Source organism: Chondrus crispus, genomic scaffold, assembly GCF_000350225.1.
Source record: "Chondrus crispus Stackhouse genomic scaffold, scaffold_112, whole genome shotgun sequence".
In the NCBI taxonomy this organism is placed as follows: Eukaryota; Rhodophyta; class Florideophyceae; order Gigartinales; family Gigartinaceae; genus Chondrus; species Chondrus crispus.
Window position 1 is genome coordinate 11,199 of NW_005178979.1, and position 25,449 is coordinate 36,647.

The 25,449-nt window shown below is 52.3% G+C and overlaps 2 protein-coding genes; one reads left to right on the forward strand and one right to left on the reverse strand.

The window, feature by feature from the left end:
- Positions 1-159: 159 nt before the first annotated feature.
- Positions 160-3,318, reverse strand: CHC_T00001761001 (hypothetical protein). The gene has a single exon (XM_005712743.1). The coding sequence runs from the start codon at positions 3,316-3,318 to the stop codon at positions 160-162; it is 3,159 nt and encodes a 1,052-aa protein (XP_005712800.1).
- A 10,348-nt stretch (positions 3,319-13,666) lies between these two features.
- Positions 13,667-15,296, forward strand: CHC_T00001762001 (hypothetical protein). XM_005712744.1 is given in 2 exon segments: positions 13,667-14,452; positions 14,453-15,296. 1 exon segment carries the CDS (start codon positions 13,667-13,669, stop codon positions 14,450-14,452), a length of 786 nt encoding a protein of 261 aa, XP_005712801.1. The 3' UTR covers positions 14,453-15,296.
- Positions 15,297-25,449: the final 10,153 nt, after the last annotated feature.

Consider the following 25,449-nt stretch of genomic DNA (forward strand, 5'->3'; position numbering starts at 1 on the left):
TGACACGCGCCCTCCTGTCGTACAGTATACACGTGCCGCTTCTCAAACCATTCCTCTCCCTCGCCCTACTGTACTGTATCACCCATTTATCCTCTTGTACAGTACCCAAGGGGTAATCCATCAAGTGCAATGCTCATTACTGTACTTCTACCCTCGCATTCACTTCCCGCCCTCCTTTTCGATGTAACGAACATTCCGAATCAGCCCTTTCCCGAGACTAACCATCTCCGCCACCATCTCCATCCGATCCGCCTTCAGAGTCTTGGTCTCGCCGACAGGTTCTCGAAACGGCGCCCGAGCAAGAGAGAATGCGCAACTACCCGACGCCTCCGGCCGCCACACCACATAGATCTCGGCCCGCACACACACTTCAGTAGTAAACAGTGCAAACTCTCCAAGCCTGATCTCCAGCTTGTTCCGCAGCATCTGCACCGTGTCGAACCCAACAAACGCAGACCCGCGTCCGTGGAACGGTCCCTTCCGGCTAGCCTCCTCGCGGAATGGCACCAGCTCTCTGTTCAGCTCAAGCACCAGGTCGTACACACCCAGGTACGGTGTAAATAACGACTTCATTGTCTTGCCTGCACCCGCCTTTGTCACGCTGTCTTCAATGTGCCGCAGCGCTGACCCAGCGGACGCAACAATCATTTTGGCGATCGACGTTTCCGGACCATATCCTTGACCGAAAAACGTTCCAGCCTCATTCTCATCTCTGTCCCATACATTGTACACTGAGAAAAACGTTCGCCCATCGCATTTCCTGGAAAACCGATCCTGCACCCGTTCGCGAAACGTCTCAACTTCTTCAAGTCTGTCACTCATGTCCTTCGACAACTCCCTTGCCTCCTCATCTTCCATCAGTACTGCTAGAGGACAAACTTCCCACGGAAAGTCTGAAAGAAAATGCAAAAACTGGCAAAAGTATCCCAACACCGACTTCCGTTTCGAGACTTCGGGCCGCAACATCATACTGGCTACCAGCACTTCCACAAGTTCCTCTCCTCTTGACCCCATCTGCGACAGCATCAAATGGCTGTTCAGCCATTTCTTGGCCATTCTCGCCACGCTTCCTATCAATGGATTTCCTAGACATGACATGTTGTCGTGGTGTCGCACTCGCTTCTCTGTTTCCCACACCACACCTTCGTAAGTTGCAGGGCTATCAATAAGGAGATCCTTCTCTTTGTCAACCTTAATACGCAACCGATATACAAATTCTGATAGTGTGATGTCTAGAAAAGAGATTGTGGAATTTGAAGCAATCCCTTTTTCCGCAAGAGCCCCCTTCAACGAAACGTAAAACGAGGCCTTCGCCGCACAAATCGCCACTGGGTTATCTGGCCATGCTGCAGATGTCTCAAACGTCGCCACGATGTCCAGCGGGTAAGCATGGCGAATACCGCCAGTTTGCGCAAATCCTTTTGACGGAATTCCGCATCTTCTGAGATGAGACGATGTAGCATGAACTCCTCGAATGCCCAATACAACGCCTTCCAACGACCGGAGTAGCTTGGCCAGTTCGTTAAACCCAGCAATTGCACGAGTTGCACTGGCTTCATAATGCGCGTCAGAACCAGACGCCTCCTCAAGATCACCCAGTATTACCTGCACCTTGACATCATCTCCGAAATGCTTCTCAAACGCATATGATGTCATTTCTTGGAGTGTTCGACTGCCACCACTCCAAACTAATGCTTCTACAATTTTCCCATTCTCGAAACTTCGGACATTTGCCTTCTTGCCCCAAAACGCCATGAACGAGGGCGCATCCCATGACTCTGGCCGCATGTCCACCCTGCGATTCGCATCTTTCGCCAATGAAAGCGTGAAACCAAACAATCCACCTTCCAGGCGTTCGATTCTCTTTGCACGATGAGTATCTACAAGCGCACGTTTCAGCACATGCAAATGTTTCTGGGCCGTCAGTGCAGAACTCGCTTCGTTCCCACCCAAAATCTTCACAAAGCCATCAAATAGCGTGCACAAGGGCCGGGCAACACATTTGGAGCCGCGAGCCTGCGTAAACAGAAATGGTAAGATGCCCACCCACGGATCCGTTTCTGCCGCCTTGCTCTCGATCACATAAATAGCCATGGTAGCACATTCTGCGCACCTCTCCAAAAATCCTGCATCAAACGAAGCGCACACACGCATATCCCCCAATCGCAAAGCTTTCAACCCCCCCGCTGAGATAGCGCTGAGCGCGCAGCGAAATAATTGCTCTCTCGGCGCCCGGGACGGAGCTGCCCCCTTTTTGATCAAGTTTGCCAATAGCGCAATACTGACAAAGTTGGACTTGTACAGCCTGTGCCGGACGCACCACGCCTCGAGCAGCATCACAGTGTCAGCGAAAGCGGGTGCACCGGCCACGACAGCATAAAGCGCCTGAAGATTTGCAACCAGAGTTGTGTCGATCAAAATAGAAGCGTTGTAGGCAATGGTGGCTGGCGAAGGCTTTGCATTCTCGGAGTCGGGGCCTTCGCGGATGTGGACTTTCTCCTCGCCTAGATGGTGGTTGGCGAACACGTCATGAGGGTAGGTCGGCAGGAGGCGGACGTTGACCTCAGGATGGTCGACATGCGTGACGCACAAGACGGGCTTCGCCTCGTCGCCGTTGAGAAACGACATGACGAGCGACACCTCGGCGTACGCCTCCTCCTCCGTCTTCACAAACTGGCGCGCGAGATAGACGAGATAAAGCAATCGCTTGTCATGATACCGATAGGCACGATAGTCCCTGGTCTGGAAAAGATCGGCGGGCATTTCCACAGCCACATCGACGACCGGTTTCGTCGCGCATTTCAGCAGGAACGAGCCGACAAGATCGACTCTCCCCGGTGGCGTGCAGACGAGCTCCTGAACTACGCCCGAGCGGCACAGAGAGTCCCTCCTCCCTTTTGCGACCTTCCGGAGGACATTTCTTACGGCGGGGCTGTCGAGCTGCAGGGTCTTCTTCTTCGGTAGGGCGTCCAGGGATTTTTTTACCTTCTTGAGGGCATCCTCGATGCCGGCGCGCGCCGCGTCGGACAGGCGGCGGGCCTGCAGCAGGTCGGAAAGGGCGGCGGAAAGGGCCGGCGAGGTGAGCGCGTCGCCCGTGTGGCTGGCGTGCTTGACCGTCTCAAGCTCGTCGTACGAGGTGCGGCGCCGCTTGAGGGCGCGATCGGGGCGCGGCTGCCCGGGTGACATGGCTGGGGTCACAGCGAGGTCGGCGGAGTGAGAGGGAGTGGGGCGAAGACGTGTTGGCAGTGCGACGGGGAACGGGGACGGTAGAGGGGCGCATTTCCGGGTCGCCGGCGGGCGGTGGCGTAAATGATGCATTGCTGTGCTAGTACAGCATGTGATCCGGTTGCTTTTGGCACATTATTTTCGAAAGACGTAACGAAAATGTGATTCCAAGCTGCAGTTCGGCTGCCTGATGAGGACATGCGATTTTTAGAATTTCAGGAGTCTCCCACTGGGCGCTGGGCGTCTCCCGTGCTGCTGCACTCCCACGTAGGATACACACCTTCGAACTGCACGCTAGCTACCCTTGGTACCCTTGGGTAGAGGCAGCTCAGTGTGCGATATCCAACTATGCATTCTGTCCATACCGTACGTATAGCTGACCAGACTATAAACCGTAGACATCCTATTTGGAAACTGGCTAGACAACCGGGTGTACACCAGCCTGCCAAACCACGAACCCTGAAGAAGAGGTGTCGGAAATCTGGCGCTGCGCTTCAGTGCACAGTCCGGCTGGTCTGTTGGCACTCGGCTCTCCCTGCTTCCCCACTACGTCGATGCCAAGAAAGCAACATGCACGAGCCATGACTCGTGAGGTACTGCGCGTGCTGGTACAACATATTCCTGTACAACAGGGCAACTCCCTCTCTCTTTCATCCTCTCTCTTTTCCCTCTCCCTTTTCCCTCCCTTTTCCCTCTCCCTCTCCCTCTCCGTGCCGCGCCCGGGACCAGCACCACGACACGCCACCAGCAAGGTCTGTCTGGTAGCAAGGTCTGTCGCACATGTACAGTACAACTGTAGCTCGTCGCAGCTCGACTGCGTTGTTTCGCAAAATCTGAGTTCACAATGCAGGACGATGAGCTAGTCTCACAAAGAACCCCACTGCCCTCCACTTCTTTTTGTTTATGACATCACAACGTAGAGCCTCTCCCGAGGATAACCTCGCAGTGACGTCACCGCGCCAACATGCGCTTTGCTTAACATACTTAAGACCCCATTTTCGTCGGACGTCAAGGTAATGTCGTCGACAGCAGTTAGCCAACGCATGGCCGTGGTCACGGCCAGATTCGCGCGGCGCTCACGCAAGACTGCGAAGGGCAGTGGCTCTGTGGGGTTTTGGTGGCGGTTATGTGGTTGAGCCCCTGGGAAGAGCGTCATCGCTGCATTACGCCTGTTTTTGGGGGCGTTTCGGGGAGATCCGTTTGCCTGAGATTTTTGGGCTCTGTCCGAAAATTCAGCTTCATTCCAACGTGAATTTATGGTCATTCGCCTCTGCAGCGGGGCTGGTTCGCTTCCGCACGGAGATGCATTACAGAGCCCTTTTTTTGTACTGTACTGGGTTGGGGGGGGGAGGCCAAATATAGCATGCTGGCACAAATATCGTGTTTAATATTGCTGTTATACCGCACATTCGCTCCCGCCCTTTCGAATTTACCGCTAAATCCGGGTTCCTGTCGCTCGGTTATTAGCCAATGGTGCCAAGCAGCTGGGAGATGTGGGCCGGCACCTGGATAGTATGATCACAACGACATTGCTTACTGTAGGACGGTGGTACAGTACAAGGTTTACATCGGATATTTGTGACAGAATTCTATTATAGCTTTGTCACAAATATCCGGGTACTCCTGAAAGAGCCAATCGTTTGCAAAAAAAATAATCCTAAAACAGTTATGCCGAGGTGTATCAACATTTACTGTTATTTTCAACAAATGCATGATATGTTGCAATTGGACACAGTAGTGCGCAACTACGTGGCAAATTTCAGAGATGACCCGTATTGCGCAGCTACGTAATTCTCAAAAAAAAACGATCGGAAATGGCGCCCAAAATGCGCAACATGTGGGCTTCCCCGCCAAAACCCGACACCCAACAAAGGCCATCACGTTCGCAACTCCCCATCCCTCCCACCCCAACTCTTCATCCCTCCTACCCCCCACTCCAAATCCCCCTCAAAATATGGCCTCACTTACCGTCGAAAGAGCAAAGAATTCCTTACAAATTCTTGCGGAGCTCGCCTTCGAGCGTCAAAATGAATTGCCAAACAACACTGACCCGATTCATCCTCCCTCTGATGACGATAATGGCACGGATGCACCGGTTTTCGATCAGTACTACAACGCCCACGGCTCGCAAGGTATCGTCGAAATGGTCAACTTCGACCCCTTGCAATTCCAAGGCATATGGGCTGGCTTTGAAAATTTCATTCTCGATCATTACAACACTGGTCGTGGTCGGAAGAGCACAGTCACGGCCAAAGAAATGTTGTTTATGACGATGACTGTCATGAAACATGGCGGTGACTGGGCATTTCTTGGAAACATGTTAAATTTCAAAGTTCCCACCATGGAGCGCATGATTTTGAATTTGGTTGATGTCGTTTGCGATGCGTTTTACGAATCATACGTGGAGTATTATGCAAACAGTGGACGATGAAGGAGCTCGTGGCAAAGAAAAAGTGTTTTCCTCACTACCCTATGCCGCGATACGCTGATGTGACGTTTCAACCTTCCGTTCGCCCTTCCGGAAGCGTACAAGAGGGTAAGCACTATCATAGCGGAAAGCAGAAGATGTACGGCTATAAGGTGGAGGTCTCCGTCTTGCAAATTCGACTAGCCCTTGGATGCAGTGATCATGAGCATGGGTCTGTCTCTGACCTCGTTATGTTTCAACAGAAGCAACGGTGGCACCGAACCAATTTGCAAAAGCAAAACGACGAAGACACATTGGAAGACGATGGGCCTTGGGGCGAAGAATTTAAGGACGCTTGGGCAGTACTCGCTGACAAGGGTTACTAAGGCAGTGCCGAGTTTTCCAGAGTTGTGCATCCCAGCAAAAAACTCCACAATGGTGCTGTATCCCCTGCTCAAGTTTCAACAAATCGGCACATTTCAAGAGATCGTATCACCGTGGAGAATTATTTCAGGCGGCTTTGTGGGGCATGGACAGTGCTTGGAAAAACGTGGAAATGGGCGGAAGCTAGGTACGACAGTGTTTTTCACTTGTGTGTCGCACTGACAAATTTTCAGGTCAACTGCAATCCATTGCGGGCTGATGATGGGGCGATGTTTAGGCAAATTGCTAATATTTGGTACTCTGTTCGGGTGTCCCGACATGAAAAGAGACGTACTGTGTAGCGCAATTATCGCGAAAAACGACAGCGTCGTATGAATGTAATGTTTCTCGCGTCTACCGTTCCGCAGTACCCAGATCGCCAGCCAAGCTATGACGATCTACAGTTGTAAGGTTAACCCGGCGGCGTTTGGCAGTGTTGTCGGCTTTGCGTAATTACTTTGTCTTTTTATGACTTAGTCATCATTTTAGAAGGATATGAGTAAATTTGATGACGGTATATCACCTGATGAGCACCTAGTCTGTACGATTATGGCATGTTAAATGCACCATCACTAAGCCTTTGAGCACTCGTCGCCCATTTGCACTTATGACCTAGTACTGTACGCGTCTCTGTACACGCTAGCGTGTGTAGGGGTGAAACTCCCCGGAGAATAGCGAGTGGCTGTAATTACTATCAGCCAACCGAGCGTACCTCATCTCGCAGCCTCGCTGTTCCGTGGTACATATGACGCCATCGTGAGCCTCTTGCCAGCCCCCCTCTCCTGGCCATGTCTATTTCTCTTGCTTGAGAAATTCCCCTCAGCCTAGGCGGTGACATATTCTTGTAAGTACAAACAGATTACTTTGGACCTATGAGCGTACAACCCGAACAACCCGCCGACATCGGCGCGCCGGTGCCCCGGGCCCCCACGCCTCCGGCTGTCGCAGCTGTGGCGCGCCCTGCGCTAGCTGTGCGAGCGGCGTGGGAGAGTGCCGTCCCCGCGCGTCGAGATTATGGAGATGTTGTCGCGGAGCTCAGCTCCCTCAAGTTAGTTGTAGAAGGAAGTGTGTTTGAGCGTGGCCCCCATGTACCCGTCACCGGCATGGGTTACTTCAAGCCTGCTGCTGACGCTTTCGTCTCCGAGTTGCGGTCCAGGGACCGACGCTCGGCCAAGGAATGGGAATACGTAGACGCTGCTGGCGTTTGGACCGAAATGGGACTCTCCACTCTCATAGTTGCTAAGGATCAGAGCGAGGACGTTCCGAGCAAGGCAAGGAAACTGGCCTTGGCTGAAAAGTCTATCCATGCCGCCCTCGAGGTACTGTCTATGCGCGCGCAGTATTTCAGGGACATCACCGACCAAGGAGTCGAGGCAGCTCGCCAGATGGCATTCCTCGTGGAACAAGGGCACGACGCTTTGTTTTCAGATTCATACAAGTCTGCCCGCGAGGCGCTCACTTCTAAGTTGGAGATTCAGGCTGCAAAGATGATTGCCAAGGCCAGGTTAGAGAAGACTACTGGCATGAAGAACGCTGGACCCTCCGCCGGGGACGGGTCCAGCCCGGAGTAATGTGCCTAAAAAGAGATGGAAACGCTACGAAGGGTAAGGGGGGAGCACCTTTGTGGCAGGGGACGGCTCTCAGGGCGGACGTTTTGCGTTCGGAGTTAGGAGTCAACGAGTACATCGCCCGTCAGATCCGGTACGGTGTATTGGACATGCCGACGGTGCCCTTCGAGGACGGTACTGTACTCAGCGAGCTCCCTCAGACGGCGGAGGACAGGCAGTTTGCCACGGAGGACCTGGCAAGGGGTTGCAGGGAGGGGGTGTAAGAGGAGGTAGGGTTTGAGGAGACCGAGGCCCTTGCGAGAGGGGGCAGGATGATCTCGTCAGCCTTCACGGTCTGTCAAGGCGAGGACGAGGACCGCAAAGGAAGATTTGTAATTAATTTCAAGCGGCAGAGCAAGCACTGGCCGAAGGGGTCAGTCAAGATGGAGACATTACAGTCCTTCGCGTTTCAACTGCAGGAGGGAGATGTGCTGATGTTCTGGGATATCAAAAGTGGGTACCGCCACTTTTATCTCCATCCTCGCATGAGAGACTTTTTCCTCTTCCGATACAACGGTCGGTACTACCGTTGCATCGTGCTACCGTTCGGCTGGGGGCGCTCTGTTCTGTGGTTCACCAAGCTGCTCCGTCCTTTGGTGAAGCACTTGCGGGAGCGCCTCGGGTACCGCATCCTGCCATACATTGACGACTTCGCGTGTCCGCCGTCGCCGCTGGGGGGGACATCGACAAGAGAGGACTGCGCGCGCGCCGGGAAGAGACTGTCAAGGCTGTTCGCAAGGTTGGGGCTCGTCAGACACCCGGGGAAGGGATGCTGGGAAGGGACGACTACGCTCGAGCATTTGGGTTGTGTGGTGGATACTGTCGCGATGAGGGTGTTCGCGTCCGACAGCAAGGTAGCCCGCCTTCGCGTGCTAGCCAAGCAGCTCCTCTTGTCCGCGCAAAAGAACCCCCGGTGGGTATCGTTGAGGAAGCTGCGGCATTTTTGCAGAGTGGCTGTGTCGATGACACTGCAGTGTCATCGACACAGCCACTGGGCATGCCCATTTCGCTTTCGCAGGTCTACACAAGGAGCCTCTACTTCGAAATGGCACTGTCCGGGCTCCTGGTGGAGCGCGAGGAGCGAGGGCAAAGTCGGACGGCTGCGTCGCGAGCCGAGCTTGCGAGGCCCAGACGCTGCCAAGCAGACTTCGGCGCATATGCACCGTGTGGCCCGTGCGCACCGTGTGCCCTGTGTGCTCCGTGTGCCCCGTGGTCGCCGTGGAAACGGGGACGCAACAAGGTGCCACGACCAGTTTCAAATGGTGCGCCTTTGCCGACAATCGCTTCGCGACTTGCGCCACTGGCGTTCGCTGACAAGGGGAGAAGGACGGGAATTGGTCAGGCTGGCGCCCAACCCCACGTTGCACTCCGATGCTGCCGACGTGGGGTACGGAAGAACACTGGGATCGCAAGTGCTGGCGGGCTCGCGGGGTTTGTGGGAGGGTCAAGGCTTTTGGACGGCAGCCGATCGCCCGCACTCGATCACTTTGAGGGAACTTCTGGCGGTTCGTCTGCTATTAAAGAGGCACTTTGCTGCGTACGTCAGCCGACCGGATGTTCAGCGCCTCTTGCTGCACGAGGACAACCAGGCAGTCTGCTTCATTTTGAACGCCATGGTGTCCGCTTCCAAGCCAATGATGGCGGAGCTACGCCGGCTTCAAGTTTTGCTGCAAACCCTGGGGGTGCGGATCGAAGCCCGGTGGTTGCCGTCCGCTGTCAACCGGTTCGCCGACGCTCTCTCCCGGACTTGGGATCCTGGCGACGTGGAGGCGACGGACCAGCTGCTGCAGTCGATCCAGGACGAGTACCAGGTGGACTCGGTGGTGTTCGCTCATCGCCCCCTCGGAGAGACGGCAGTCGCGCGACGGAAGTACTTGGCGACCCAGGTGCTGGAGGACTGGGGAGACGGGAGGGCGCGCTTGTGGAATCCTCCCTTCGACATGTCCCTCTGGTCATTCGCAAGGTGATAGCGGATGGTGGGAAGGGCGTCCTGGTGGCTCCCCACTGGCCAGCGCAAGCCTGGCATCTGCAGTTGGTGCGTCACACCACTACGATCAAGGTCCTTCATCCACAAGGCGCCGACTTTTCTCTACTGCGGAGTTCGAAAAATCTCAACGCCGACTGGTCCGTCGTTCTCGCAACAATGGCGTGAGGGTGGTCTGGCAGGAGGGGATAAGGGATGCGGTATTGAGCCGCTGTGGGGATGACGGTGCAACGGGAAGCGCCCAGGCCGCAGCAGACTTGGTTTCCAACCACGGATGGAGTGACGGGACTGGGACAAATCGCTCCAGCCAGATCAAGAAATGGTTTACCTTCTGCGACGAAGGTGGACGACCGCGGCTTGGGGCGAAGGAGGGGGATGTTCTAGCATATATCAGCTACTTGCATCTCGAAGGCAGGGTCGGTCCGACGTCAGTGGCGCAGTATGTCACGGCCGTATCTCGATACCACGAGCTCCTCAACATCGATTACCCCATTCATACCTCCATGGTATCGGCTCTTGTCCGCGCATATGCGAACAAGGACGATCTTCAGGGCGTCGTTCATATGGCTCGGGTTGGGCTCCCGGCAGCCCTCATGAGGCAGATTGTGGAATGTGGGCTATCTGCCGAGGACGTGGGCACGGTCGGCTATTGTGCTACAGCGGTGTTCGCATTTGTCTTTCAGTGCCGGTCGGTGTCTGTGGCCTATCTGAAAGACAGCGACATCACCATAACTGCAGAGGGAGTTAGTGCGGTGATCAGTCACCGGAAAGGCAAATCTCGGTCCCGACCACTACGCCCTTCACTTCCAACCAACCCCGTCTGGACCTCTACTGCCTCGCCAAACGCATTGATTTCGAAATGGCGCTCATTGCGTTCAGCCAATCTAGGTTTCTTCAATCTCAGACGTGGACAAAAGGTCGGCACTGCCGATCTCGGATCGCGGTTGAGAACCGTTGCCCTCGTCAACGGCGCTCCGCCGCCTGGCTGCTACTTCGTATCTTACAGCGCCCGTGTCGGTGGCTTTAACGAGCTGCTCGTCCTCCAGTTCAGTCGCGAATGGATTATGACCCGTCTGGATTGGGCATCGCAGAACCAGTTTTCTGTTTACTTCGATAGCCGTATTATTGTCACCGCCGCTTCGGAGTGGTTCTTTGCGCACATGCTGCCGCATGTCTAGTGCTCTCCGTGCATCCGCTACCGCTTTTATTTGCCCCCTTCGCGTCTCTGTACACGCTAGCGTGTATAGGGGTGAAACTCCTCGGAGAATAGCGAGTGGCTGTAATTACTATCAGCCAACCAAGCGTACCTCATCTCGCAGCCTCACTGCTCCGTGGTACTTATGGCGCCATCGTGAGCCTCTTGCCAGCCCCCCTCTCCTGGCCATGTCTATTTCTCTTGCTCGCCCAGCCCCGGCTGCGCCGCCCTCTTGGTAGTTTCCTTTCTCATCATGTCTTTTTCTCTTTATGTTTTCTTTATGTTTTCTTTATGTTTTCCAGTTCGGTTTAATGGTTAGCGTAGCCTTTGTGTGTCCCCTCTTAGCCGATGTCTCGTGACCGACTAGAACCCATAAACTACGAATATCTTCAAGGGGAAGTAAGGGAGGGTCTTAACTTGCCCGAGTTTGCCCGGGTTTGCTTGCCCCGAGCCATGATTTGCACTACTATTGGCTACTGGGCGTTAATATATGATTTGAAACTAAGTACGACCCTACACTGCAAGCTCAAGTTATGTCAGTGTGTAATGACAAATGTCAATAATATATTGGCTACTTTTGTAAGTTTGTAACTTTCGAATTTGGACGCTGTGCTCCGGTGGACGCTGTGCTTGCCCCTTGCCGAAAACATCCCCAACTCCCCCTTTACAAAAATCTATGCACCTGCCATTTCGCAAAGGCAACCCAACTCTACAAAGCACCTCTCTGCCGACTACTTTCCTGAAAATGGCTTCCACACCTCAATGCCACGTGCGCCGTTCTCCGCGCCTCTGGCGCATCTCTCTGACTCCCACCATTCTTAAGACGGGGACCACCAACGCAAAGTCTCTCACTATTGCTTCCTCGTCTGCAGCGGACGTTTCTGACCAAATATTATCCCCCCCTCCATACGGTATGTACGACTGAATTCTTTGTCGTTAAAAATCCTGTTGGCTCTGACAAAAGTCCATCCCCGTCCGAGATCTAAGGGCTTTGTGAATTTTCGGGGTCGAGGATAGTTTGAAATAGCTTGGTGCAATGAAAGGAGGGAGAATAGAGCTGCGGTTGCGGTTAGTGCGGTCGTAGCAGTGATGATTCTGTTGCCGTGCATTGCGTAGGAGTGATTAGATTGAGAAGAAAGGAGGGGAGGCGAACGGCGATACTGGGCAGTGGTTGTAGATCCGTTTTTTGACCAAACAGCGCCGGCGATAGATACGCTATCCCGCGGAGTAGTAAGGAGAGAAGTAGGGGGTGAGATCAATTATTTATCCCGGTGATCTGGGATCACCCGCAATGGCCACGTTCTGGGTCGGAAGCGAGCGACGCTGCAGCGTCTCGCATCCATGTCGACGCGTCCCTGGGGCGAAGTTGTTTGACGCTGCAGCATGTCACGTCCCTGTCGATGCGTCCTCGGAGCGAATTTGTAGAACCCACAGTGTCCTCCCCGTTGCGTTCTGGCAATTTATGGCGCTGTATGCCTCTGTAAGTCAGCACCGTCGCTCTGGGACACCTGTCCACTGCTAACGTAAGGGAAAGGACACCTGTCCACTACTAACGTAAGGGGAAGGCGTGTACTTACATTAATAAATTAATAAATGACCGGCAAACTCGGGCAAGCAAAGCAAACCCGGGCAAGTTAAGACCCTCCCTAAGTTGGTCAGACGGAGGCCCTTGCAAATTTAGAGTAAACTTTGGTATGTACTGTAAGGCTAGAACGTCTCTGCTAGGACACCGCCCTGTCTCTAAATAAAGTTATCCCAAACATGCAGTACCGGCCTCGAGAATTCAGCAAAATACGGCTTCCGGACTTCCCGCCATCCAGAGCCGCTCTTAGACTGTAAATTGGACATATCTACAGTATGTAACCCCATTTACAGGACCGTTTTGAAGCCGAAAGTCGTCGGCGCGAAGCGCGAGACTCTTGGGATCATGGCCTCATGACCCCCTCACGCAAAACCTAGCCTTCCCTACACGCTGCCCAGTCACAGCAATAACGCAAACAAGTCCCTTGTGGTATTCGGAATTACGCAGGTGGGTTATGAAAAATAAAGACAATTCAATGTCTCGCAATGGCGTGGGAGCTCGTGTGATCGAGCTGCGAGCCACTTCACCTGCTGGACGTTATACACTACTGGACTCTGCTTATCGCCTTGCTCCTCCCCCGCTATTCGAGAGAGAGGGCCTTGAATATAAACTTTAGGGCAAAGAAAAAACAGGCAGCTGCATCTACCTTACAGTAAAGCACAGAAGTGCATACGTACTGTACTCTAGGTTACTCATTCCTTCTCATTCCTACACAAAGATTCGGACCAACCCTCGTAACGATCAAGTCACGGGAGTAACGCAAACAAGTCCTGGCCTTAAGATTCGGGGGCCACCTTAGAACCCCAAAACGAGCAATGAATGAAGGAAATCAGTTCTGTGGCATACCATGCGGAACTTGGGCTGCGTGTGACACACGATGCCGCATGCATCAGTTTTTGGTTGCATCCCCGAAAGAAACGGAAAAACAGGATTGCGCACTCGCATCGGTTCCTCTTCATTCTACAACAGGACGAAAGGCGAGTAGGCCTACAGAATAACATGTAGGGGTTGTCGCCTCGATTCGAGTGCAGACACGCGCCGAGTGCAGATATGAGCACCGAGGCTTGCCGAGGGCCTCATATCGCACGACTATATATTGTTGCTTTTTGTCACGCAAACCTCACCAGGGGGGGGTGTGGCGTCTCGTGGGCCTGTGACCACCATTGCTGAATAATGTCACACGCTCTTCCGTCTCAGCGTTTTCTTCTACCAGCGATCGTCATATAAATGACCTGTGCCCTATATGCGCCGTGCGGAACGGAAGAGTAGAACAAATGGACAGTATATTAAACCATGTGCTGAAGGTTGTCCTCTACCGCTGCTAGCTTGTGAACATCGGTGCCCTCCTCCTGCCTGCACCATGAGTCTTCTGCCACATCCCTCATCCTCCCCGGATTTGCGCGGTCGACACGATGCCGCTCCCGACCGTCGCCTGCTGGCGGTGCCGGACTGCCTAGAGAGCTCTACGACGACGATCACGGAGGCGGGTTCGGACGCGGAGCCGCTAGCGTCTCTGTCGAACCGCAATGGGTCGCCCACCATCACTATCTTCACGGGTGGCGACGACAACCCCGCCGACTCGGGCTCGGCCTCGTTCGAGGAGAGCACGAAGTACAAAATCATGCCAAAGAGAAGAGACGAGTGGGAACTGCAGAACGCCTCGAACCGCGAGGTTCAAATCACGGCCACCAAGAAGCGCTCGCACGTCTTCGAAATCTCGCGCTTTAGCGGAGCCCAAGGTACCCGCACCACCTTTCGCCTCGTGCCTACGGGAAAGAAATTGAAGGCGTACGACCTTGTCCGTGAGGGCGAAGAAAATTCCTGCTGCACCATCACCGTCGAGTCGAAACACGCCTGGTCGTACAGAATAGCCTGCAAACCTGGTGCAGATGATGTTATTGCCTTGTTCAGCTTTTGGCTCGTCGCCATGTCCACCATACTGCCGGAGCCGAGAAGTCCCAGGTCGCTCTTCGGGTTAAGGGGAAGGAGTCATGAGAAGAACCATATGGCCATGCAGACAGTCGCCTAGACCTGTTTTACTCGTCTTTAAGTCGCGGTCACTGTCACTGTGAATAGCCCCCCTGAGTTCAGAACAGGCGTCTCACGTCGTGCTCTACTCTTTCTAGTTGCTAATACCTTCCCCGCGCTTGTGCGTTGCTTTGCTTCTGGTCTGGTTGGACTTCCTACTATTTACTGTATTGGATTCACGAGCTGTGCATTCACGAGCTGTGCATTCACGAGCTGTGCTTTGTAAAAATTACGTAAAGGTCGTCATGGTATTGGCGCCATGACCAAGTGCCGCTCAGGAGACCAAGAGCCATGGGACTGCAGTCGCTTCAACCGGTCCCACGGCTCTGGTACAGGCCCAGAAAGCAGGTGTTTATCTCTCCTTTGCTCGCTCCTACTAATGGAAAAATACAGGGTTTTCCAAGGCTGATAACAGTCTTCTTGCCTCAGGAGCCAGGTGGGTGTCACAATTATACCAGCTCCACTTCCATTTTTCCGCCACTGAAAAGACTGGCAAGAGTGTCTTGAGACACTCTTTCAGAGAGCTGCAGGCGAGGAGACCAGTGGCCCACTGTACCTAACCGTCACGTTCGACATTGACTGTGCATGTGTGGTCATTTGTGGAGGCACCTGTGGTCATTCGGGCATGTGCATGCAGTCATTGGTCATTGGTGGATATGAACACTGCGGAGCCAGATTATAATTTCAAATTTACACCAATTCGAGGTCCGCATGGCTGCATATATCCGTCGATATGACATAGCATTCGCAATAATAGTCATAAAGCATTTTGGTGACAAAGCAATTGGTGACAAGACGATTGCTGTGGTTCCTGCTCTTGCCAACAGCTTTGTGTATGCCGCTCTGTATGGCCCTGCTTTGTCAAGGACAGGCTTTTCTTGACAAAGCCTATTCCACAGTATAGTTCTGCGTACGTCGTCAAGGAGAAAAGGACATTCGGAGAGGGAAGAGACCGTACGTACAGAATTTCTTTTCATGTGCAAATTTGATGCAGCGCAAGCGCATCAACTATTGCGTTTCGACGCGTCCTGCGACGCTGCGAGTCTTTTCACTTACAGCATGATGTAACCGCTAGCGTCTGCAGGTCTTTGCGCTTACGACGAAATCTTCGAGTCCTAGCTTTCATGACGAAGTGCGAGAAATGAAATATATGGTACAGTACGAGTCCTTGTATACTGCATACCAATCAGGCCCCGCTTCAAGAACTCAAGGGAGAATGAGGCCTGCTGTGCATTTTAAGCCTGAGACACTGCTGGTGCATGTTTCGGCCCTCGTAGTTTCCTTAGCGAACCCCTTTGTAATGTTATAATTCGAGACTAGAAAAATCCCAATGCAATTGAGATCTTCGGAGGTGTGCCCTGAATCGACAAGCCAATGTCTACTGCACAGCACGTGGGTACAAAAGGATAACCATCACGAAATAATGACAAAAGGGATGAGAGAGCGAAGTCGAAAATCGCGTCTAAGACTATCTTGTGGAAACGTTCGAAGTAGACTGCGCCGTCGGTCTGGGTGGTATCTGTTTTCTTTTTCTTTTTTTTACTGCATGTGGATGGAGCAAATATTGGTATTTCTTATGCGGGGAAGGAAGCAATGCAACCACGCATGGAGAGTAATTCGATACCTTCAATGTTGGGAAGTAGAAACGGTTTCCCAGATTAGCATTCGCCTGCGTTTGGGTAGTTTCTCGCCGAAGAAGCTCGAGTCGCCATCTCCGATTGTCCTGGGGAAAGTAACATTCTTTAATAGTGCCTCCCTCTATATAGTGCAATGGCTCACCCTCTGGCACAGGTTTGATAACCTATCATAAGCCCACACGTGTAACATCAGGCATGGTCCAGTGTTACGATATACAGGGGGTCGCGATATAAGAGCACTTTGAATAAGAACGACCTCACAGTAAGAGCACCATTTTCGCTTGGCACGGTACAGGGGGGTCGCGATATAGTGCCATATTTGTTAGTGCCAGCTCCGATATAGTGCTACCCTTCTGCGGGTGGCACGAATTTTGAGCCAAAAACGAAGGGTCTCCAGGGAGGCAGTTGGATGGACATGTACTGCCCGAGAGCCGCTGCCGCCGCGGAAAGATATTATGCAGTTGCCAACTCGAATTGAGACTATGGCGGAAAAAGGCAGGGTCGATGATGCAATTGGACATCTGCAAAAGTGTAGGCTGGCATTTATGGCTGCGAAAAAGGAGGAAGTAAATGCAACGGCTCGGCAGCTACTAATAACAGAAATGCTTGATTAGACTTGAGTCTGTAGTGAAGATACAAAGCATGATTGATGGCGTCCTGCGAGCGGTCTTTCTGAGCAGTGATGCAAGGAAGTGTGGCTGCAAAAAAGCCGTAAATCTCATTATCTAACAGTGCCTGGTTCGATATAGTGCCGTTTTCGGCCCACTGACACAGGGTAGCACTATATCGCGACCCCCTGTATCATAACTTCAAGCACCATCAAACACTGTAATTCCAATCACACAGGCCCTTTCTCGGTTGGTATTTCAAACACATCTCAGACGTCCCGCCCACAGTCCGCCTGTTCCATTTCTCCGATGCACGGACCAGTACGGTGCTCCGAAATGACCTCTCACTTTCCACCGGTGGCTCACGGCTCGCTGAAGAGGCGCAAGCGCCGTTCGTTGAAAGAGAAAGCCATCCTCCCTCCCCCCCTAGTCCCCGGCTTTCGTCTGACCGTGACGGTTTTTTGCGTCCCTGCTGATGTGCTAACCTGTCCTCAAATCATCCAGTTAAGCCTCTATAGTAACTTCTCTATCTTTGGCCTCTCTCTTGCATACGTCCATACAGTGCCCTTGGTTCTTACCCGCTCCCTGGCACTCCCATTTGCAACCGTCCTCGTAGGGGGAGGACTGCTCGCCTAACCTTCCGACTTGGGGAGCCGCGTCAGCGAGGTGTGGCTGAGTGCAGTAGCGAACGCACGCCTGGTAACACGTGGAAATCTGCGCCTTACGACAATTAGTCGCCTTCAGGCAGCCGGGCATGCACGCACCCGCAGCACAGAGCAGCGCGCAGAGAAGCCATGTGAGAATCGCCGATCGGGTAGCTCTGAGTCGCATTTTAGCTTTCCGATTTATCGAAGTCAGAATTCACAAAGTCTTAGCTTGTGAATAAACGTTTTGTTCCGTGTTGGTTGTCGAAAAGAGGTTGGTGGTTTTTGAGAGAGTTGTTGGCGGCGAAAAAGGGGGGGGGGGGAGGAAGGCCGCGCGCGTAGGGGAGCGAGATGTACGGAAAGGGAAAAGCAGAAAAGAGAAAAGTTTATTGCAAGGGGGGGGTCGGTCGGGGTGTTGTTGTGTTCCGCCTCCATTGCGGTGTGTCGCGGCGCGCCCCTTTCTCTTATAGAGGGGCCGCCATCATCTTCCACTCCACAGGACCGCCGCTCTTCAAAGGGAGATTGTCCACGTGTACACCTGGCGTACACGTGAGCCAATAAAATCTCCTTTTTGAAGGCTTTGGTCCTGGGGCCACTCCTGGGTACTGTACCCTGTACAGTTGTGACATGCTAATTCGAAGGACTGTAATTCTATTGGCAAGCTGCACTATCACGCCTAATTTGGCTGGCATTTCCTAACTGAACGTCAGTGATAATCGCAGAGGGATCAATGACCCACGACCGATTGCAGCATACCCAAACGCTCTGAAAGTCCAAGCTAGAATTAATTGCAAACCTCCTCTTGAGGTGTATATATAAATATATATATGTATAGTTGAACCGCATACCGGCAGAAGATAAAAGGAGGCGGGCAGACGAGAGCAAAGAAACAAAGCAACAACGCCCAGCTTATCGGTGCTTCCCAACGTCTTCCTGTTGATAGTTAACCTTCGCCACTGCAACCTTGATTACAGCCCAGAATGCAACATCCCATAGTTATGGGCCCAAAAGGCTCTAACTATCCAGGTGGACTGCTTGACACACCAAGACTCACTCCAGTCACTGACAAATACAAATATCGACATGATGTACGCATGTGGCAACAGCGTATAAGAATGTTTGCTCGCGGCGGTCTCGGAAAAGCAAAAGGAATCTCTAGCGCAATTGGTCTGGCTCTATACGCATCAATGGACCCTTCATATCAACGCGTACTAGATAGTGCCATAGCCTCTGGAGATTTAAAATTTGAAAACGACGATGGTACTGCTTTTACAAACGAAGAGCAAGCGAACAGTGTCGTCAAGATAATTAATCTTCTCGCAAAGGACTCGATTACTGATGGTATACGAAGGCTGGTCAGAATGAGTCAGGAAATTTACAACTATAAACGCGACCGCGGTCAGTCATACGCATCATATGCAGAACACTTCCGTGGCATGGCTCAAGCGTACCTGAACCATTGTCATGCTGACACTGACTCTCAAGACAGCCAGAACTTCGCGATGATATTACTTGAGAACGCAAATCTTCCTGCCTCAACGTTTAACAATATTATCAGCATCTTGATTGCCGCAGCAGGGGACTCAGACAGAATGAAGAACAGAACAGTCTCAGTCAGCGATAAAACAATCTCCGATATTCAACAGTACGCCACATCAGCAGCTGAGATAATCAAAACAATCTCTAGCACAGTGATAACGGAGAGCAGCATCGAACCGTCAGCCATAAACAGCCTTGAGGACGCCATCAGAAAGCAAGCGTCACTCCTGAATACCATCAAGACCAGGTCTGCACAGGTCAATGGAAGCGACAGAATAGCATTCACCATCAGCCTCGACAAAGCAGTGGACGCTCTGAAGGATATCAAATCTGAAGTCGACCACAAGTCAAGCAACGGAAATACAAACATGCTAACCAAAGTAGCAGACACGAATCCCCCGTGTTAGGAGAGGCCAGTAAACCATACCGGCCCAACAAGAGGATTGGATCAATGTTCACAAAGAACAGACATCCAGACAGGACCTGGACCAGAACCGAGAACAGCAGATGGGACAGAAAAGGCAACAGCGATGAGAAACGCGGGTACATACAGCCAGGGACCGGGCCCAAAAAGAACTCTTATTGCACGAGATGTGGCGGTAAGGGCCATTGGCAAAAAGATCCCGAGTGCCCTGAGGCAGATAAAGATGCCATGAGAAGCGACGACGACTCCTATGAGCACCGGAACAAGCGCATGTACAAGCACAGCGAGAAGCGAAAGCGAGACAATCACGAAAGGCGTGTTCGTTTTAAAAATCCGAGTTCATACAGGAACGAGAAGAAAATGAAACCAGCAAGAAGCGGAGCATACGATAGCGAAAGCGACGGGGACTCGTATTTTCGGGACTAGGATCGGCCGAGCTCCACACCGACCCTAGCCCTATTTTCGACCCCGGAGCACCAACCTCAACAGCAGGCCTCAACCAAGCCACACACCTATGTGACGTCTTAGGTATTTCGCTCGACGTCCAGCCACCCCGCAACAACTACATCCATGGATGGGGAGAACAATGCCTGAACTCGAAACCAATCGTAGGATGTTGGACCCTCACTATCGCCGATAGGGAAGGCAAGCCAACGTCATTTACTTTCGATATTGTCCTAGGAAACTCCCCCATAATCATCGGACTCGATATAGCACAGTATACAGACCGATACAACTTAACGGGTGATCCGCACATCAAGATTGTAAGACCATCCGATATTTCACCTCGCATGCTAAACATATACATATCACCGGACGATAACGATAACCCCGATTGTATCAGGATACGAGTTGAGTTCGCTCCCCTCCCGCGTACTGTCATTAGCACCTTCCTTACAAGCATTGAAGAACGAGCGACAAGAGCACCCAAGATCCTCGCAAAGCGCATCCACAGGCTCACACACGCGCCTGCAGAACAGGTCAAAGAACTATGCAAAAAGGCGGGAATCTTGAGCGAAGAACTAGAACGGGCCATATACGACATCAACGACGCATGCGAGATATGCACGCGCAACGGAAGGCCGCTACCGTCCAAGAAGGTATCTCTGGCACATATTAACGAGTGCTTCAACCAAGAGATACAGATTGACTTCACCTATCTCGACATTCGCGGCGATAAATACACACTTATCGTTATAACTGATACCGGAACAGGATACTCCGAGTGTGACATCGTTGAAAAGAAGAACATCGACACCATCATCCTGTGTGTCGACCAAATGTGGATATACAGACACGGTGCCCCCCAAGCCTGTTCCGCGGACGACGAATATCACCGGCTACGACTTCAACGCTTCTTCGACAGCCATGGTATCCATTTTAAACGGAGACCTACGCGAAGACACAACAAGGTCGGTTTCGTCGAGCGTAAGAATGAAACCATCAAAAACATTGCTAGGAAGCTGATGATCGACAATACCAGCTCAACGCCAAACACAATCATCGCAAGAGCAACCTTCCTCTCAAACATGTTCTCTGGTTCCAGAATCCTCAGCTCCTTCCAGCTTGTAAGAGGATACCAACCAGCCATACTCAGTATTCCATCATCTGAGGTCTCGCAAGAACTACTCAATGCTCACACAGAACAGATAGCTACGAGGGCCCTTCAAAAGGTGATACGATCCCGCGACCCGAACGCACCGGCACCTGATCTCTTCCGACCTTCAGACGAAGTATGGGTCTGGTACGCATCATCTAAGAACAACGAACTGGAGACAACTGTACCCTGAAAGGTAGGGGTGCGGAGGTACGGACAGCGTCCGGGTAGTGGTCGAACTCTGGTGGTCGGCCACTGGTGTTGAGAGGAGAGTTTACTTCTGAGTTCGGCCCTATATCTCGTTCTACTTCTACAAGTTAGCTACTTATAGTCTGAAGGCTTTGGTTGCTCGAAGCTGATTTCGCTGCTGCCAGTGTTTCGCTTCGTTTCCTGTCGGTTTGTGTCTCGGCTTGTGTCGGTGAATTTATCTTTTTCTCCTGTCATTGACTTGCGTTTCGCCTTCTGTCGTGCGCAAGTCACTGGTGTCGATTTGTGGCAGTGTAAATGTCTACACGGCCCCTGAGCTTGCGATGAAGTAGTGAGGTCACTTGTTTTGGAGGATACACTGCTTTTCCTTTGTCATCAAGCTCTTTTGCGCTTGAAAGTAGAGAGAAATTCTGAGAGCATAGTGGGGGCGTCTTCATTTATTGTCATGAGGGGAACCCAGGTCCAATCGCGCTCGTCTGGGAGGCCAAGCCATTGGACTCGTAAGTGGATCCCATCGCTATCCTCACCAATATCGACAACCCGTTCAATGAGTTCGTACACAGCTTCCGTCCTTTCGGCTAGTTCCATGAGTTCCGAAGATACTGGCTTGTTTTCGTCGTTAGGGCGGTAGAGGCGTAATCTCGAGGCGTGCACTTGCTCAACAGAAGAACCGTCGAGCTTGGCCACTTTGTAGACTAGTTCGCTCACGGGTTCGAGAATTCGACGCGGCCCCATCCAGCGGAAGTTCATCTTATGCCCTTTTTTCTGCCCTCGGCGTACTAAGACGAAATCACCCGGGGAAAAGTTTGGTTCAATGATGTTGGTGCGCTTGTTGTGAAAGCGTAGCTGTCGAGCTCGGTTTTTTGACACAGCGTTGTTCACCACCTTGTGCATGGCGTGAAGGGTACATTGTAGCTTTGATATAGAAGTCACTTGTTGGGCACGGATGCGGTCGACGGCGAGACGTTCGACCCTGCCATTTCGCAAATGGTTGCCGCGGAGTAGCTCACGGCGAGGGGGTATGCCGGTCATGACTTCGAGCGGTGAGTAGGATACACCATCAGGTCGTTTACCGAGCCTAGTGGTTGGGGATTCATTGATGATGGACTCCAAAATAGGCACCAGTTCGGGCCAGTCATGCGGGCCAAGCTTTAGTTCGGTAGTAAGAGAGCGACAAGCTGCCATGACGTTTCTATTGGCGGCTTCAACGGTTCCGTTTGACCACGGGGAGTATGCCGTCGTAAAAGTTTGCGTAATGCGGTAGTCTTCCGCCAGTAGGGTCATGACTTCGTTCTTGAAATGGGTACCCCGGTCACTCACCCAAACGATCATGGCGGTGAATGTTCGGATCCACCGAGCCAATGATTTTGCTGCGAACTCTGCGTTGGCGTTTGTAGTTGGTAAGAGCCAGAGGTAGCTGCTGAGATCGTCTTTGATAACCAGTATGTACTTTTCACCGGAAGAGCTCGGCCCCATGTACAAGTAGTCGAAATGCACGACTTCATTGGGTCTCGTTGCATGAAGTGTGGATGCGAAAGGACGAGGGATTCTGTCGCCGGTCTTAGCCATGACGCAATGGATACAGTCAGACACGAATGCACGAGAGTCACTTTCCATTGTAGACCAATTGAATTCTTCGCGGAGGACGTCTGCAGTTGCTTCGGCACCGCGATGACCTGAGGTACCACAATGCGCGACGATAAGAAGTCGTAGCTGGAGCTCGTCAGCTTGATCGGGAATCCATTTTCTGCCCTTGATACAATAAACACCATGGGCGTCAATTTTTGCTTCCATCGGGCGCGTTGAAGAGTTTTCATCTTGGTACTTGCAGATCTGCTTCATGTTAGGCCAGTCGAAGTCGGGGTCGGCGGATGAGGGCACAACATCGTATTGCTGTAGGATGTGTGCAACGCGTTTGATCGCTTTGTTTGGGTTTCGATAGCCGCGGAGCCAGCGTGTCATGATGTCTGCCATTACGTTTGCCTCGCCATCGATATGTTCGATACGGTACATGAACTGTGACAAAAAAACGGCCCAGCGTAGGACTTTGAGTACTTTGTGTCTACCAAGGCTTGGTTCGAGAGTAGATGGAGCGAAGACGAACAGGAGATTACGGTGATCGGTAAAGACACGTGTGTCTGGTTCACACATAAGCATGTAGTCCAGACGGTGGAATGTTTCGGCGATAGCGAACCCTTCTTTTTCGTAAATAGTCCAGCCAATTTGCGGCCCCTTGAACTCACCGGAGAGAAATGCAAGTGGCGAGTGGGTTTGGTCCGACACTGGCTTCAGGAGTTCTGCTGGTTTGCATTGTGTTACGACAGCGGCCCAGTATGCTTCACTTGCGTCAGTATAGACACAGAGTTTCTTCGAAGGATCGCGATGCGACAATTCGACTTGTTCGCGGAGTTGGGCTTGTATGTCGCGGAACGCAGTTTCATGATCTTCCTGCCAGCCAATAGATTCTAGAGTGATCTTGGAAATCGACCTCTTTGTTCTCTTACCGCTCTTTTTGTATGCTGCTTCGAGCAGAGCACGGAGAGGTGAGACTCGTTTGGCAAAATCTGGAATGCCTTGTGACATCCATGCCGCGCAGTGTACATACTCACAAAGTTCTGCCGCGGTGATAGGCGAACGGCAATTGCACAGTCCGTTAAACTTTCGAGGATCATACCGTGTACCGTCGCCCGTAATGATCCGCCCGCACCACTTGAGTTCTTTCGAGAACAGGTGAGACTTAGTCATGGACACCTTCAAGTTACGCTTTCGGCATATATGGAAAAACTTGCGGACTACTTGTAGCAATCCTGATTCTGTTTCGTGGTGTAGGGCGAAGTCGTCGAGCCAAGCCTTGAGCGAAGTACGAAGTTCGCAGAATAAAGGTTCAACTTTGCCCTGAAAGTTAGCACCGCTATTACGGCCACCTTGTAATGTCCGGGTTGCTTGTACAACAGCATTGTTGGTCATGAACGCATGTAGAGGCTGCGATTCTTCGGCCATGGGCAGCTGCCAATAGCCGCTGACAAAATCGATGGAAGCGAAGTACTTGCTGCCATGCATGTCGGATATCTCAGCGTCCAGGTTGGGCATCGGCCAGACCATGGGCTTTGTAGCGGCGTTGACCGGACGTAGGTCCACGGTTAGGCGGAAGTTAGCCGGGGGTGCCTTAGGCACGATGAGTGGCGCAGCTATCCATTCAGCTTTGTTGGTGGTCTTGAGGAAACCGTACTCGATAAGCTTGCCTGTGTACCTCTCGAGGAATTTGCGTTTGTCCGGAGGGTATCTGCGTGTTCGCGCTTGGACAGGTTTTGCATTATCGATGAGATCGATGGTCATAGGCTCGACATCCGCCGGGGGTCCCGGTCCAAGTATGATACGCAGGACGTCGTCAAACTCAGTTAGAATGTTGTGCAGCTCTGTCGCTCCTTCACCTGAGATCCCATTTGTGACAGCTTTGTTGAATAGGGCTTGTCGCGCAGATGCCCTTTCCTCCGGTTGGTCATCACCCATATCAAGCCATTCCTCGTCTTCGGCGAAGTCATCGACGCCCTTGTCACTGTGAAACACCGCTTCATGCGACAATCTAGAGACTTTTCCTTCGGTTGTATTGATAATGTCGGCATGCAAAGAGCTCAGGTCGGTTTCTCCATTAAGGCGATCGGCGGCACTTGCGAGGATATCGACACAGTTAAGTCCGAGAGCTTCCAGTGTAGGGCGGCCGAGGAGGGATTCACCAACATGTTGCTTCGTGACAACCCAGCGTAGGTTACGCAACACAAGTGTAGAGCCGTGCCGCACATGTAACTCAAGGGTGAGGACCGCAGTTCGGTCGCACTCAATTATAGCAGATTCACCAGATGCCGAAGTGCTTGCAGCCATATTGAGGCGAAGTGGGTGTGGGAGAGTGTTGATGTTGACGTCGCAACCAGCAGCTTCGATTTTGTGAAGTGTCTTGGCGTCCATTACGTTTACGTCGGCCCCAATATCGGCCATTACGATGTCCCGATGGCGGTCTCCGAAGGTAGCACTAAAGACCACACTCCTTGGGCCTTCGCCAGGATTTGTCTCTACACGCCTGCCACTTCCGTCGTTCTTGCTGCTTTTCTTCGAGTTCTTATATTCTTCTCGAAGTTTCTTGCGTTTTTCTTCGGTACAGTCCGGGCAGTCCTTTAGCCAGTGTTTAATTCCCTTGGCCTTGTGCGCCGGTAAAAGGCAGACTGGCGGATCCTTCTCTTTTTTCTTCAAGATAGTGTGGTCGCCTTTAGTGCTATTAGCGCTTGACTTCGAATCATTTGTGCGCCCACGGTCGCGATGATGTTTGTTCTGAACAAAGTAGGTTTGG

Excerpts from the sequence above, each read along its gene's own strand:
- CHC_T00001762001 (XM_005712744.1), top strand. The coding sequence starts at position 13,667 with ATGCGCCGTGCGGAACGGAAGAGTAGAACAAATGGACAGTATATTAAA.
- CHC_T00001761001 (XM_005712743.1), bottom strand. The coding sequence starts at position 3,318 with ATGCATCATTTACGCCACCGCCCGCCGGCGACCCGGAAATGCGCCCCT.